Source organism: Pleurodeles waltl, chromosome 8 (genome assembly GCF_031143425.1).
Source record: "Pleurodeles waltl isolate 20211129_DDA chromosome 8, aPleWal1.hap1.20221129, whole genome shotgun sequence".
Lineage (NCBI taxonomy): Eukaryota > Metazoa > Chordata > Amphibia > Caudata > Salamandridae > Pleurodeles > Pleurodeles waltl.
The window spans coordinates 17345454-17361409 of record NC_090447.1 but is presented as its reverse complement, the minus strand read 5'-3'; the positions used below and the strand labels follow the sequence as shown (position 1 = coordinate 17361409).

General features: G+C 47.8%; 1 protein-coding gene across 1 annotated transcript in view; it reads right to left on the bottom strand.

Moving 5' to 3' along the window:
• Window positions 1–4306: 4306 nt before the first annotated feature.
• The window catches only part of LOC138249302 (extracellular calcium-sensing receptor-like), a 106400-nt gene continuing 94750 nt past the window's right edge, over window positions 4307–15956 (bottom strand). Inside the window, exon 7 of the mRNA XM_069203260.1 lies at window positions 4307–5229. Within this exon, the coding sequence (XP_069059361.1) occupies window positions 4307–5229 (923 nt within the window). The remainder of the gene's footprint in view (window positions 5230–15956) is intronic.

Below are 15956 nucleotides of genomic sequence, written 5' to 3'. Positions count from 1 at the left end.
GGAAAGTAGTCCAGATTGTTTAATCACGTTTAGCAATAAAACCAGATTTAAAGGCAAAATCACATTTATTAGAAAAACCACCCTTGGTGCAACATCTGCATGAATGGGAGAGCAGTGCATGGTTAAGAGATGAGGGTCAAGAGCTGCTAAGTGAACAAAGTTCAGGGAAGGAGAGAGAGAAAAATCAATGATGAAAAAAATAAAAAGAACTGAGAGAACAGTAACTAGTGAGTGGGGAAAGAAAGATAAGACAGAAAAGTTGTATGAGATAAGGATAAAATGACGTCAGATACTGCAAAGTGAAAGGGAAATGAAGGAAGGGTGAGGCATGGAAGGATGGAGGAATCACTTTGTGAAAGATTGGAAGGAATGGTGAGTGAAGGGATGGATGACAAGTTGGAGGTAAGGGTACAGGGATAAATGGATGGAAGAGTGGAAGGAAGGACGAATGATGTGAGAATATAGTGGTCATTCAATGGGTGGAATGATGACAGGCTAGATGGACAGATGGCTGGAAAGGCGAAGGCATAGACACTTGGTATACTGGTCATTCATTGAGTGAATGATGAAAGGCTACATGGACATACAGACAGAAAGGTGAAAGTGAATGAATGAATAAAAGGCTGGATGAATGAATGAGTGTATTGATGGATGGATAATATGCAAATGGATTACTGGAATAATGAAACAATGGGGTGAAGGATATGAGTATAGGAGGGCTTACTTGCGTCACTCATTCAGTGTCATTACAAGTTTGCTTGAAAGTGAGGGATGTTTTACTTTTCTAGCTACACATTTGGTTTGGCTGACATTTTAAACAGCTGAAGAGTAGGATCCGCCGTATTTTATTAACTTAGGCAGTGGTAAATGGTTACTTCCCAATGGAACTTGCGCTGCTTTTGACTGAAAATGCAGCTGAATTTAATATCATCTCTAAAGTGAACAACATAACATATCACAGTAACATACACAAGCAGTGTAACAACAAAATTACAACATTACAGGGCACAATAAAACCGTTAAAAGAGAACACAATGCAACAGGGCAATGTGTGGCAAGAATGCAAAAGGGTGAAAGTGGACTGCAGGTGAAAGGTGGATACATGTAAAACTATTCCCATGTGGTTCCTTTGCTGTAAAATGATTTACAAAGATATAGAACAGCATCAACATTCCATTTCCTGTCAAATAAGAGTTGTCATTGATAATAATGCATAATATCACGTACAGGTGTAGTCATCATATTAGGGGGAATGGGTTGTTGTTAGGTTAAGACTAGATTAGTAAGTAGTGGCCCAACTTTGCTTCCCAGATTACAGGCAGAGGAAACAAATATTTGTTCCTAATTACACACACACGCACACACACCAGATAACAACTAAGGTTAATGCCCCATGTGCAACATTGCTTACACAAAAACCACATGTAGCGATATATCAGGTATCCTCTGAAGTTTGAACAACAAGTACAAAAGATGACAAAAGACAGCAATAGTAATGATTACCAAGACAGCAACTGCATGCATACCAGACACAATATCTAGACCTAAACACTGATGGGTGGGTGACAGTTCCAGGAGGATTGGGAAAACCATTTCATCATTGATTATCAGAGGAGGGACTGTGGAAACTGGCTAAGGAATACATTTTATTATCCCCCCAGGCCTGACATCATCCTGTGATACTCAATGATGTACAGGCCTGAAAAACATTTGCAGAAGGCCGGATGACCTTTAGTAAATTAACCCTGACAGGCAGCATGTAAAGCAAGGCTTGCTTAAAAGAGAAAGCTCATGCGACATGCATTGTTTCATTCGCCCAGCAACAGACAGACATCTCAATGTCCACATAGGTCTGAGGAGAGGTTATGAGGAAGCTGGATTGGTGACGCCTTGGAAAGTCCCAACCGTCTGAGAAATGTGAAGGTCACGCTTGTGGTCATCTTGTATCACGCTGCCACCATAAAATGTTATTCTACTGTGATTGGATAGATACCTAGTATATGTGTAATACCATGCATCTCCTGATCAACATCACACCATGTACGTGATGAAGAAATTATCTTTCAGTTGTTCTGACTGGATGATGTATTTTCACCCTTTTGTTGTTTTCATGCATAAAAGATTGTCTTGGAGTTCCGCAATTCAGACTGCTTGGCCCTGGCCTTTCAAGCCACAGCCTCCGTGCATGTATTATTAAATATTTCTGCTTGTACCTTAAGGCTGGCTGGTCTCTGGTTTGTTCCTGAGGGCAGATAGAAAAAGAGGCTTCAACAAACCTATGTCTATTTTCTTTCTCCATTGGGTTTACTACGCAATATATCCAAAGCCAATATTAAGGCTTAATCTTCTGAATTTTAATTGAGATTAATTGAGAATGGTGGGATCATTTTGTTTTATAATTCCTACTTCCTATTTTCAATTTTTGTATTATTTCAAGTCAGAAAATAGCTATTTTTTTCAATTTTTCTTGATTCGAAAATTTGCATTATTTAGCTGGTAACTTCACTATTATTATTTGTAGTGACTTCAAACACACACACCCCTCATCTGAAGATGTTAGACATTGTGCTGAGCCAGGCTGCTAAAAGCTGAGACAAAACAAACCACTTACATAGAAGTGTGTTTGTTTCTGTAGGGCCATAATGATTAGGTCGCTATTCCTGTGATCATGAGCCCCTTGCAATAACGTCTTGACTAGTGCAGTTAGTCGTAAATCTTTTGTTGCTCATTGACATTCACCTTTTTCCTGACTAAGGTCCTCATTATGGTTGGCTCAGAGGAAAGTGCAATATTTATCTCACCTGAAATATTCTAACAGTTTAGGTATGGGAATTTATTGAGTGTGATAAAGAGCACCAGTGTCTTTTATTTTCAGAATAGTGGACATAACACGTGTACCTTGCTGCATTCTGCACCAAAATTCCCAATTCCCTGTAATTCTTGGACATTTCCTTCTGATATATAGTGGCAGGTTTGACCTGTCCACATTTACATGGGGAAAACTGCCAGGGTTTCATTGCTTACCATGCAAGTCACAATTCTAATACATGATGCCCCATGAGTTACCACACAACTCAGAATTAACCGGTCTAACCGTAATTTGGACCTTAGTTGCTCAATTACCAAAGTCTAATTTCTTCAACTGCTAAAGAACATGTTTCTTTTATGCTTTCTTCCTGCTTAAGGCTCAAGTAGTTTTATCATTGAAGTTTGTGAAGTGAGTCTTATGGCTCCAAGCACGTTCAGAACCACTATACGGAATGGGTCAACCCCAGGGTCAGAGGCTTGAATCCTGACAGGTCACGTCATCTTTAGATCCCCTTGTTGTTGACATGAGTATGACTGCAGTGAGTAACTGTACATGCTTCTCATGTACAGCACCAATGAAAGCCCCATATGACTGTGCACTTTGTAAATACTGTATATTTTGATCATGCAGACAGTTTGCTTGGGTTCATATGTCCCTCAGTCCTTTGAAATGGAATCCGTTCTCAGGAGCCTAGTGAATCTGTCTATGGACATGGCTATGAAATATTGCTAACAAATGTAACTTTGAACTAGTTCAGTATGTGGTGTTCTATTTTCAAATTGCTTTAGTGTCTTCTATAGACAAGGTCATCCTTATTCATCCAGCAACAGAATAATTTGCACTAACTGAAGTACCCCAGCCACTAAGCAGTCTGCTGTATTTATTGTGAAGGCTTATGATCAAATATCCATCATTTATTGTTTCAGATAAAAAGCCACACCCTTAAGAACATATAACACACATCACTTATAATATAAAATCTAGAACACACCATAGAGATTGAATTAAAACATAAAGCAATGAAACAAAGATGTCTCCTGATAGTGACAATATTTGGCATAGAGATCAAAATCATGTTGCATGTTTGCAAACAAGAAGGTCTATAAAATTCAGGATAGGGTAGCAATACCATCATCTACAAGCAGAACAACTGGAAAATGTGTTTTCAAAACCCAAAGGCCATTGGTTTTTCTTAGAGCTTCTCACCCCCTTCAGTTGTTGGCCTAAGGAACAGCCTCACTTAAAACGTTCACTGATCACTGTGTGTCTATGGTATGAAAAAGTTATGGGGCATTTTCTAGGACAAAATGAAAACTTATATTAAAAAATATCTTTACATGTGGATTCTCATAAAGATGTCCCAAACATACAGAAGCCACATGTAATACCTAATAAGCAGCTTGTATGTGTTTCCCATTGTTTCTTTACTTGTCCACAAAGATGTATAATCAAATTGATGAGACAAAATATCAAAAATAAAGTCATGGTGATGTTTAGTTATTTCTTCTTCTTACTCATAGAAGAAGCTCTTCCTGTTACATGTTCTCTGATGTTTGCTGAAGGCCTTAAAAGAATAATATAACACTTGGGGAAGAATATGCACCCCAGCAATCCAGCGCTGGAGCACAGGATGGCAAACACCTCCACGGCCACCATGTACTTCCCCCGTGTACTCAGGTATGCCGGGATGAAGGAGATCCACACACTGACAAACATCAGCATACTGAAGGTGATCAGCTTGGCCTCATTGAAGCTTCCAGGCAGATTCCTTGAGACAAAGGCCACAATAAAGCTGACTGTGGCCAGGAGGCCCATGTATCCCAGCATGCAGTAGAAGAAGATGGGGTCCCCTTCATTACACTCAAAGATTATCTTTTCATTGTATGACTTCATGTTCAGTTCTGGATATGGAGGATGTGTAAGAAGCCAGGCAACACAGATAAGTACTTGCAGAAGACAACTTAAGAAAATGATCCAGCATAGTCTCCTAAATCCCAACCACCTTCTTGCAGCACTACTGGGATTTGTCGCCTTGAAGGCAATGACTACTATTATAGTTTTAGTCAAGACTGCAGAGACACTGATGGTGAATATCACCCCAAATACAGCCTGCCGGAGCTGACAAGTGAGCTTTTTGGGACGGCCAATGAACATAAATGAGCAGAGGAAGCAGAACATCAGGGCGACGAGGAGCAGGTAACTTAACCCACGGTTATTAGCCTTGGCAATAGGTGTGGCTCTATACTTGATGAAGACAAGAAGGATCAGAGCTGTAAGAAGGGTCAAGGTGGAGGCTGAGACTGAGAGCAGGACTCCCAGGGGCTCTTCATAGGAGAGGAACTCAACAACTTTTTGGATGCATTCATCGTGTCTTTCGTTAGGCCACTGATCATCAGGACATTTAATGCACTTCACTTTATCTGTAAAAAGGATGGACAATATCACTTCCGGTTAAGTAATATTTTATGGCTGTAACAGTTGTTCATTTGCAGATGGTGAATTCAAACATCATTCCATAGTGGGCTGAATTTACAACTGAAAGAACTAATGATTAAAACCATGTGCCAGTCCTCTCAAAGCTGCTTAAAGCAGCACACTGTGGATAGCACAGCATTTTCATCATACTGCAATGCTGTACTCACTGTATTCTCTGTGTTGTAATTATTTTACTATCCACAAAAGAAGGAACAATACAGAAAGAGGGATAAGCATGAGTCATCCTTTGCAGGCTTATTCATCATTGTATACAGAAAAGGAAAAAGCGTATATTTATTTATACATATACGTAACTCTAGTATCTATGCATTAGAAGAATAACTCAACTGGTGTTGGTTATAGTCTTGATAACACACCATCTGTTGTGGTCTCAGAAGTATTAATTCTGAGGAAAATCGAGGAAACAGTGGTCAGATGGGGGAGGGGGTAAGGCCGGGCCTGCTCGGGGGACATGCAGGTCACGCCGCGAAACTTTGTATACGTAGTTGCTAATAAGCCGGCCATCTTAGTGTTGGTAGGGTTGTGCGAACGGAACAAAGGTGTGTACAATATAGAACGTGTCACTTAGGTATTTATACGGTTATACAATAGACTGTGAGGAGGTAGTGGGTGAGTTCTGAAGGAGAGTACAGGGGGGGGAGGAGGGAAGGGAAGTAGAGGGATATATCCGTGAAAGGCCAGAGGTGAGAGGTCATGGTTTAGTAAGCAGAAAGAGAGAAAGGGAGGGAAGAGAATGGGAAGAGGCAAGGAGAGAGAAGAGAGAGCAAGGGGGTTAAGAGAGCGCAGAGGGAGCGGGAGGGGGGAAGGGAGCGGAGAAGAAGGGAAGCGGAGAGGTGGGGAGAAGAGAGGGAAGGGAGGGAGAGAGAGAAAGAGGAAAGGCAGAAAAAGAGAAAGACAGATGGTCGCTCAAGAACATGAGGTTGTCTACTGAGAATGGAGTACCTTATGTGAGATGTGTTATAGGTGGGGGGAGAGGAGGGAGGCAAGGGGGGCTGGGAGGAAATGGGGATAGTGGAAGAAATGAAGAGTTAGGAGTGAGGGCAGAGGGGGGTGGGAGTCATAGTGTGCAGGGAGGGGGGTAGGGAACAGCTGTAGGGAAATGTACAATGACTAAGGACAGTCGGATGGATGCATGGATGGGTCATGATAATAGTACAAGTGGAAGGAAGAGGGGGAGGGGGCGAAAGTGGGTTCTGAGCCATGGGTAGTGCTGTTGTGAGGTCAGACAATAAGGAGTCACAGTTGTGGGATTAATATTTACAGAGAAATGTTTGCGGTGTTTATAGTGTTTGCGGTGGCAAAGGGTCGGTAAGGAACGGGGCCCATACTCTGTGGAACATGGCCGCCTGGTCTTGGAGGTTGTAAATGATCTTCTTGCATGCAGCTATCCGGGTCATCGCTGTTATCCATTCTCCCAGTGTGGGGGGGGTCCGTCGAGCACCAATGGCGAAGGATACATATCTTCGCTGTGGCGAGTGCGGTATGCAACAGTCTCTGAAGGGGGCGCGACAATACCGGGAGGGTGGCCATGTCATCTAAGATGCAAAGAAAGAGGGAGGTAGTCATTCTGGGAGTGGAATTGAGGTGGAAAGGGTGAGGCTAGCGGCCTCCCACAGAGGGCGGACCGACGGACAGCCGACCAACATATGGAGTAAATCACACTGAGCCTCTGAGCAGCGCCAGCAGGTCGCGTGCAGGAGGAGACCTGCTCTATGTAGCCGTAGTGGGGTCCAGTACCAGTTATGTATGATCTTAAAGAGGCAGAATTTCAGGTGAACCTCGCAAACACCTCTGTCCAACGCCTCTAGTAGGTCCACCCGGTCTCCCGCGTCAAAGGATCTCTGCAGTCAGGTTTGCCATTGTAAACGTAGAGTTTCTAAAAGGGGTTGAGAGAATTTATGTTGTGTGAGGACCTTGTATAGGCCTGCCTTAACACCTTTATGTTCTCCCCATGTTCGGATATACTGCATCACAGGTGACGATTCTGAACCTTGATGGGCAATGCTTGTGTTATGTTGCAAGCAGTGTTGGAGTTGCATGTACCCCCATTCTTGTCTCGGATGGAGACCGAAGCTCTCTTTCAGTGAGGCGAAAGTCCTAATCGCTCCGTCCTGCAGGATCTGCCCAAATGTACTATACCTGCCTCTCTCCAGGACGGCCATGTAAAGACCCTCCCTCCTATCCGCAGTCCGTCGTTGTTCCACAAGGGTGCCCGGGTGTGCACAGAGGGGTGGACTCTAACCAAGGAGTGGGCCCTCCTCCATGCTACTCGCGTCACTCTTAGTATCAGTGCAATATAGACTCTCTACTGCCGCCATGGGGGAGCATGGCTTTCTAAATTGCTACCCACTTGGGTGGTTCCCTCATGTTCGATTCTAATGTGGCCAAGGGCGACAGGTGTAAGGCTAGGGCGTAGTATTCTACTGAGGGGAGGCCCAGAACCCCATAGGAACGGCGTGCCAAAAGTTTGGCGGGGCCAAGCATGGTCGCATGGAGCCCCATATGAAGGTTCTGATCTCTGCATCTACTGACCGGAGTAGCAGGAGAGGTATCTGGAGGGGAAGGAGGCCAAGGACATAGATAAAGCGCGGCACAGTAACCATTCTCACCACTTGTACTCTACCCCACATGAAGAGGCCCAGGTGGGACCACTTGTCAAAGTCTAGCCTCATGCGTGTAATCAGAGGGGTAAGATTATCCATCACCATGTGGTCCAGTCCCCTATTGACCAGTATTCCTAAATATTTAAGATGTTTTGGCGTCCATCTAAATGGATGTCCGTGTATGTCAGCTTTCGTTGTCATGCGTGAGAGGGGGAGGGCCTCGCTTTTTTCCCAGTTCACTCGGTAGCCTGAGATGGGGGCAAAGGTCTCAATGGTCTCTAGTAGCGCTGGAAGGGAGCGCTTGAGGACTCTTATTGTGAGTAGGATGTCATCGGCATAAAGGTAAATTTTGGAGCCGGGTATGGTCCCGTTATCAAGGGGGAGGTGCGAATAGTGGCTGCGAGTGGCTCCATGGCTAGTAGGAATAAAAGAGGGGAAAGGGGGCATACCTGACGGGTTCCTCTTCGAATGGGGAAAGGTTCTGAGAGAAAGTCCCCACAATTCACCCGCGTTGTTGGGTTATCGTATAGGATGCGAACTTTGGAGAGGAACTGTTCTCCGAGGCAAAAATCTTTTCAAGGTCGCAAATAGGTATGGCCATTCGATGCGGTCGAACGTCTTCTCCGCATCCAGGGACAAGGCTAGGGCGGCTTCCGACATATTTCTAGATGTCCATAGGGAGTGGCAAAGGGTACGCAGATGATTTCTAGAGGTACGGCCCGGCACAAAGCCCACCTGGGATTGATGTATAAGTGAGGGTATGACTTTACATAGACAATTCGCTAAAACGCTGGCTAGGATCTTGATGTCCCCGTTTAGGAGGAAGATTGGCCGATAACTGCTACAGAGTAGAGGGTCGCGTCTGGGTTTCGGCATTACCGCTATTGTGGCGGTATTAGAGATCGTGCCTAGGGAGCCCGTGCAAGACATCAAGCGCTTCATCCCTTGCCCATTTGTAAAATTCTGCTGGGAAGCCGTCTTCACCCAGCGATTTGTGGTAGGGGAGGTCGGAGATAACCTGTGATATCTCCAGTCGGCTGATATCTCCCTCTAGGAGGGCGCGCCCCTCTGCAGAGAGGGAGGGTAGTTCTATAGCATTTAAGAAGGTGTCTATGCATTCAGGTGTAATTGTAGACTCAGGGGTATAAAGATGGCTTTAGTAAGATGCAAACTTGTTAACTCTGTCTTGCGGGCGCGTAAGCGCTGTTCCGGAGCGGGCTGTCAGCACTGGTATGGCCATGGCTGCTAGTAGTTTCCCTGCTTTCTTCCCCTCCTCATAATGCCTGCCCTGTATACGCTGGAGAGCGTATTCGGCTCGTGTGGTGTGCAAGTCGTTGAGTGCCATGCGAGAAGCCTCCAGGCACCTGCGTACGGGGAGAGAGGGGTGGTCTGTGTATCGTCCCGTCAATTGACGGACCAATTCTTCCAGGTTCGCTTGTGGTATTTTCCTGTCCCGATTCGCCAGCACTGCGTCCCACATCATCTGCCCCCTCACAGTCGCCTTGGCTGCCGCCCACAGGACCCTCCTCGAATCAGTAGATCCTTGATTATTCTGGACGTATGTGAACATGTGTACTTGTAATCGTGCCTTGCCCTGTGGAAATCGGTATTGTGGACTGCCAATCTCCAGGGTTACGACCGCGGGACGTCAGGCCCAGTTGAATCGCGATTTGCACTGGGGAGTGGTCCGATAGACCACCCTCCAGTGTCCAGGCATCTGTGACCTGCGCCGCCAGGCCGTGTGATATGAGAAAATAATCCAGGCGAGACTGGGTACCATGTACCGATGACAGGAAGGTATATTCCTTATCGGTCGGGTATGCCATTCTCCAGTAATCTACCATACCATTGTCTTGCATCACATCTGATTGCAGGGCCCTGTCTCTGTTGCTGGCCACATCTAAGGGACCTGTTCTGTCTAGCACTGCATCTCTAACTAGGTTCCAATCCCCTCCTATAATGGTTCTGGTCGCTCCTATTTCCGACAATAGACAATTGAGTTGCAGAAAGAACAGGCGCTTGGGGCCTGTGGGGGCATAGACGGACCCCACACATAGGGAGGAGTCTCCGAACTTGAGATTAACAAACAAAAATATCGGCCCTCTGTATCTATCCATGTCTTAGAGACCGAACAGGTGATATTTTTCAGTATCAGTACTGCTAACCACATTTGCATGGGGGTCGTTCTTCTCTATCTCCAGAGGGAGGGCTACAACCGTATAACGCCGTCCCCACCCAATCCCGGTGCAACTTGGCAGATTCCTCCTTGTCTAAGTGGGTCTCTTGTATGAGGGCAATGTCTGCTCGTTTCGATTGGCGGTATGAGAGTATTTTTTTGCCCTTGATGAAGTGGGTCAGACCGTTGACGTTCCATGAGATAATTTGTAGGGGGGTGGAGGTATGTGGGGAGGATCCTGCCATGTGAGGGCTGTTGTGTGGAGTTTGTCTGGGTATTGGTGGGGGATAGTGGGTGTAATCAGGAAAGAGAGGGAGAGGTATAAGGGTCCTAGAGGGTTAGAAGGGAGAATATATAAGTTGGATAGGGGAAGCAGAACTGAGTATTTGCACTAGTATAAGATGGCAGATGAGGCGAAGGGCGAGAACAAGGATCAGAGGGGGGAGAGAGGAGTGGAGGGTGTGGAGGGTGGGAAAGTCGTAAGTGATGGAGAACGCAAAGCGGGGACGGTGTCAAGCTAGGGCGATCAGAGAGCAGGATCAAGAGGGGGCAACCTGAGGAGAGGAGAGGCAGAAAGAGAGAAAGAGAAAGAGAGAACGGTAGTGGGAGAAGGAAGGCAGGGGAAAGGGAACAAAGAGCTATGGGAAAAAAGGGGAGGGTTGTGCAAGTGTATACACAAGCTGGTGGTAGCTGGGAGGGAGTAAGGGAAAAGGAGGTGAAGAGAAGGATATAGGGGGAGGGGGAGGAATGAAAGGAGCTGAGGCGAAGCGCTATAGCTCCGCCCTTCGGAGTCTGTAGTCTGCGGGTCTAGACCCAGATCGAGAAGCCCCGTCCCGGCTAGCGTGCCCCATGGCCAGGAAGGGCGAGCGCCCCTGTGGTAGCAAGGATATCGTAACCCCTCTGTTCTGTTTCCCTGTCTATAACAGCGGTATCCTACAGCCGGAGCCCTCATGACCCTTTTACAGTGGGCAACATCCTTTCTTTAGTACTAGAAAGAAGGGAGAAGGTAGAGGGCATTGAAGAGGGAAGTCGTGTCTTGGGTGACAGTTCAGTGTTTTGGTACGGGGGAGGGTGCGGGGTAGAGCGTTTCATAGAGAACCAGAAGTAACCCTGTCAAGGGTGGGGGGTAGGCACCCGCCATTCGCTGCGGATGTAAAACCATTGGCCATTCTCCTGGTGGAAGGGGCTGCAAGGAGAAAGAATGGATAGATACATATGAGGCCGGTCTGAGCTTGGTGCGGGATAACCAGGGGGGCGCAGGGATGCAGGCGAGGGAGCGGGGGATCAGAGTGCCAAAGTGGAACCAGTGGCTGGTGTGTAGCCCAGTAGAAATCCACCCCAGATTCAGAACAAGATAAGCAAGAATAACAATTCACAGTGGTAGAACTTCATGCAACACTCATCTGCCGTTCGTCGTGGCTGTAGATTCAGAACAGGTAGGTAGGTACGGGGTTTCGAGAAGGATGTCTCCTCTTTCCCTTTTCCGCAAGGTGTACGACCTGTTCTGTTCTTTCCATCTCAGGTAGGGACTGGCAGGGGCTTTAAGGGAGAGCGGGACTTGTCCCTGTCTGTCCCCTTAGTGTGTTTAACCACTGCGTGCAATATTTGGCCCCTGACGTCATGGTTCTTAGAGAGTCTTTCAAGGTCTCTGCCTCTGTTGGTAGGTTTCTGAGGGGTCGTGGTCCTGACGTTCAGGAGTTGTTTCCATCTATGATGGGTTCCGGGCTTGTGTGGTCTGGGCCTGAGGTAGGATTCGACTGGTCATGTCTATCGGACGGTCTGGGATGCTGTCTAGGTAAAGACTCAAGTCAGTTGGGTCATAGAAGTCCTTAGATACATTATTTTTGTGATCCACATTCTTGCCGGTTCAAAGAGGCCGAACTTGATCTCTAGTTGTCGCAGGCAGGGTGTAGGGCTAGGAATGCCTTTCTGCGTTCACTGGTCTCTTTAGAGAAGTCGGCTGTCATTCGTATCTGGAGGTCGTTCATACGGAAAGGGCCCTGCATGCGCGCTTTTTGTAAAAGCTGGCGTGCCTGCGTGTGTCGTAAGAAGCAAGCAATGATAGGTCGAGGGTGGTTGGCCCCCTCCCGTCATTTGGGGCCCAGTCTATGTGCTCTTTGGAACTCCAGAGGGGGGTCGAAGGTGAGGCCAGTGAGTTGAGGTAAGATGTTCTTTAGGAAAGACTGCGCGTCCGCCTCTTCAATCTCTTCCGGGAAGCCAAGGAAGCGGACTTTGTCTCTGCGACTTCTGTCTTCAAGATCGATGACCTTGCTGCAAAGGTATAAGAGCTCCTGGTCCCTGTCCGCAGCGAGCGTGGCTTGTGTCTCCACCATTGTCACCTGTTGCTCTAATGTGGTCACTCTGGACTGGAAGCCCGCAATGTCCAGGCGCATCGACTTAGTCTCCTCTGTTGGGGAGATCATCCTGCTATCCCTGCCCTCGAGCCTGCGGCCCACTGCCGATATCTCCTGCAGGATGTGGTCCATTGTTGCACCCTGAGAGGCATTCGCCATGTCACTAAGCTGGTCGGTCAGATGTTCCTGGGGTGTCGGAGATGGGCCTCTGTTCTGTCTCAGGGCTTCCGAGAAGAGCAATTGTCTTGCTGGTTTACCCAGATGTTTGTTTGATGGCTTGTTCCCTGGCATCACCAGATGATGGGCACCGTGGAGTGAGGGTACTGTCGGAGTGTGGGCTCCTCAATGAGAGGCAGCGTGGTCGATAGGTGGATGTTCCCTACGACGTCAGGGGGACACTTCTGTGGTCGCCACGGGCTCTTGCGGGTCTCAATCTGTGTGTCCACGAATGTGGCGGTAGGCGTGCTCAGGCCCTGTGCAGTGAAGCGTAATAAGGAGGGTGGTGGATGCAGGGTAGTGCCCAAAGTGTGGGGTTCTCTCCACGGTGTAAGAACGCGGAGTCAGTTGACTTACTATGTCTACCGTTCCTCCCTAGTAAGAATGACCGGTTGCAGTCATATAGCGTCTGATTAGGGTCCCCTCCTCATCCCGTGCGAGAAAGGTCTTCTTGGTTTAAAGGAGAGGAGGGGGTGTCGGGGAGGGCTGGGATATATTCACCTGGCGGGAGGTGGTGTAAGACCCTGCAATAAGCAGCACGTGGGTCCGAAAATGACTGCTCCACTCGCCGGTATCCCGCAGCTCCATGAGACAGCAATGCATCCAGTTCAATCCCCTCACAGAGCGGAATACGCCATGCGCAATGGGGGCTCCGCTATGGTGTGGCCCCACAGGATTCAGTGGGAGCTTTTGTCCTCCTTCAGCTGCTCATCAGGTGGGTGTCGGGGGTCCTGCACTTTCCCCTAATCTCCCCCTGGCCTGGGCGAGGACAGGTGGGCTCCTGCCCAGCCAATTGTGCCTTTCAGGGTAGGTATGGCCCGGTGGGGGGCGGCGTCTACAGATCAGTAAGGGTTTTATGCTGGAAAATTGGCCCCAAGTCTGGCTTCTTCCCGCGCCGGCCCTCTGGTGCGGTCAGTGCATCCGCCACCCCCCTCGCCCTCCACCACCTCTCTTTGTTGATGGTTTCCACCCGTGGCCCGCCGGCCCGAGTGCTTTGTGAGAGGCTGTGGCTTCACAGCCATGTGCAGGCCTCGTCTTCCGTTCAGGCCTCAGGGGTGAGGATGGGTCTCCCGCGGCTCCGATTGAGGGAACCCGTCGCTGCCCCCATGCCTCGCAGGACACCGCAACTCCGTCAGGGGGGGACATCTGATGTCGGGACGCCCTCCTGCCCGATCCGGGGCCCGCTGACTGTGGAGAGATCGGTCTAGGCGGCCATGTCTTCGCGTGGCCAGACCACACCCCCTACTCACAATATTCTTGTGATACCTTGCTTTTTTAACCTTCAAATGCTCTGCTTTTGGTGCAAAATTTTCTAATACTTTTCTGCTTTAGAAACAATATGGTCCTGAAACAGCTCTGTTTAAGCCACAGGTTAGTTGTGGGAGCATCCTGATACAGGAAACGCCACTAGACTGCTACTATAGGCACAAAACCAGTATTTCGAGCACAGTTGGAATTTTGTGATTCCTTGCTGCTTTAAACACAGTATCATCCAGATACCAGGTTGTCTGGACACATTTTCACGATCCTGATATTGCTCTGCTATAGTAATTGCACTACCCTGAGAGGCCTTTAGGCAAAATAGCATCAGGCCACTCCTTTGTTTTAAATACAACAATATGTAGATAGTATCCTACAGAGCTTTGCTTCAGATACAGTAGTATACCAATACTTGTATTCATTATCTTGATACTGCTCTGCTGTAAGCTCTAAAGTATCCTGTCACTGCTCTGCAGTGTTATCCTAATAATTTCTGTTGTAAGCATCGTACTATCCCAATGCTGCTGTACATTAGACAGTGTTATCCTCATACCTTTCTGTTTTTAAGCAAAGTGTTTTACTGATGCTGTGCTGCTTTAGATACAATACCATCCTAATACTTTTCCATTGTAAACACAGTATTATATTGACACCGCTCTGCGTTAAACACAATACAACCCTAATACTATTCTCTTTTAAGCAAAGTATTATCCTAATACTGTTCTGCTTTAGACCCAGTGATATCTTAATACTTTTTTGTTTTAAGCACAGTATTATCCTAATGCTGTTCTTTTTTAGACACAATACATTCCTAATCCTTTTCAGTTGTAAGCACTGTATTATGATGATACTGCTCTGCTATAGACACAGGGCCTGATTCACAAAGAGTCTCTGCAGTCATGGCGGAGACTTTGCACTCAAGGTGGAATCTCCGCATTGCAGTTTTTCATTGTGGAGATTCCACCATTAGTGCACTTGTCAATTAGGCCTAGGGTTCTTTTAATACCTTTCTAAGCACATTACTATCTTGCTACTGCTCTAGTTTAGAAATCGATACTGCTCTCATTTAAACACAGATATCCTTCTACAGCTCTGCTTTAAGCTCAGTTAGGTGAGCCCTGACCTGAATTAAGGCCAGGAACCACTCTGCGCGACAAGCAGCTCCATCGGACTGCCTTGCTGCTGCAGCGAGTTCGAGGCCCTCCACCACCCGCAGGCACCTATCTGCGCCTCATCCCTGGTGTCTAGGGGTATACGTAAATATCGTGTGTTTGTCTTTTGTGCTTATCCTGTCTGTTTTTGTGCCTGTTGTGCCCTTTTTCTGTTTATTGCCTTTTCTGCTGTCTCTGCCATTTTTTCTGCTTTGCTGCCTGTTTCTGCCCGGTTCCCATTCCCGCCGCTGCGTCCACTGCGGCCCCACCCCCTTGGCACCCCCATTCGCCACCCCATCCCACCTCTCAGCTGCTCCTCCCTCCCACCTCCCCTTCTTAATGGCGGCTGCTGTGCGGCCGCGCCGCTGGCGCACCAAAGGTGCACCAAAGGTGCACCAGAGGCAAGCCCGTCTGCACCCGTCCGTGCCTGGACTGCGCCAAGTACCTGTACCCCTGCCCCTCGCACATCCCATGCCGCCAGATGCCACTACACCACCACTGAGCTCCACGCACTCAACCCCAGACGGCCCACAGCCTGCACCCAGGTTGCCCCCAGGCACACCTATGGACCCTTTGCCTGCCGCTCCTGCCGTTTCACCTGCAATCAAGCCCCCAAACACCACAACAACACCAGACACCCCAATCATCTCAACTGCATCCTCCTCAACACCCGCTCCGTCCACAAGCACGCCATCAACCTCTAGGACCTACTCACGTCAACCTCCCCTGACATCGCCTTCCTCACTGAAACATGGATGAGCCCCTCTTCAGAACCAGACATCGCCATAGCCATCCCTGAGGGCTACAAGATCACTCAAAGAGACCGTATCAACAAACCAGGAGGATGAATCACCATTATACACAGAAGCACCATCAAGATCTCCACTGACA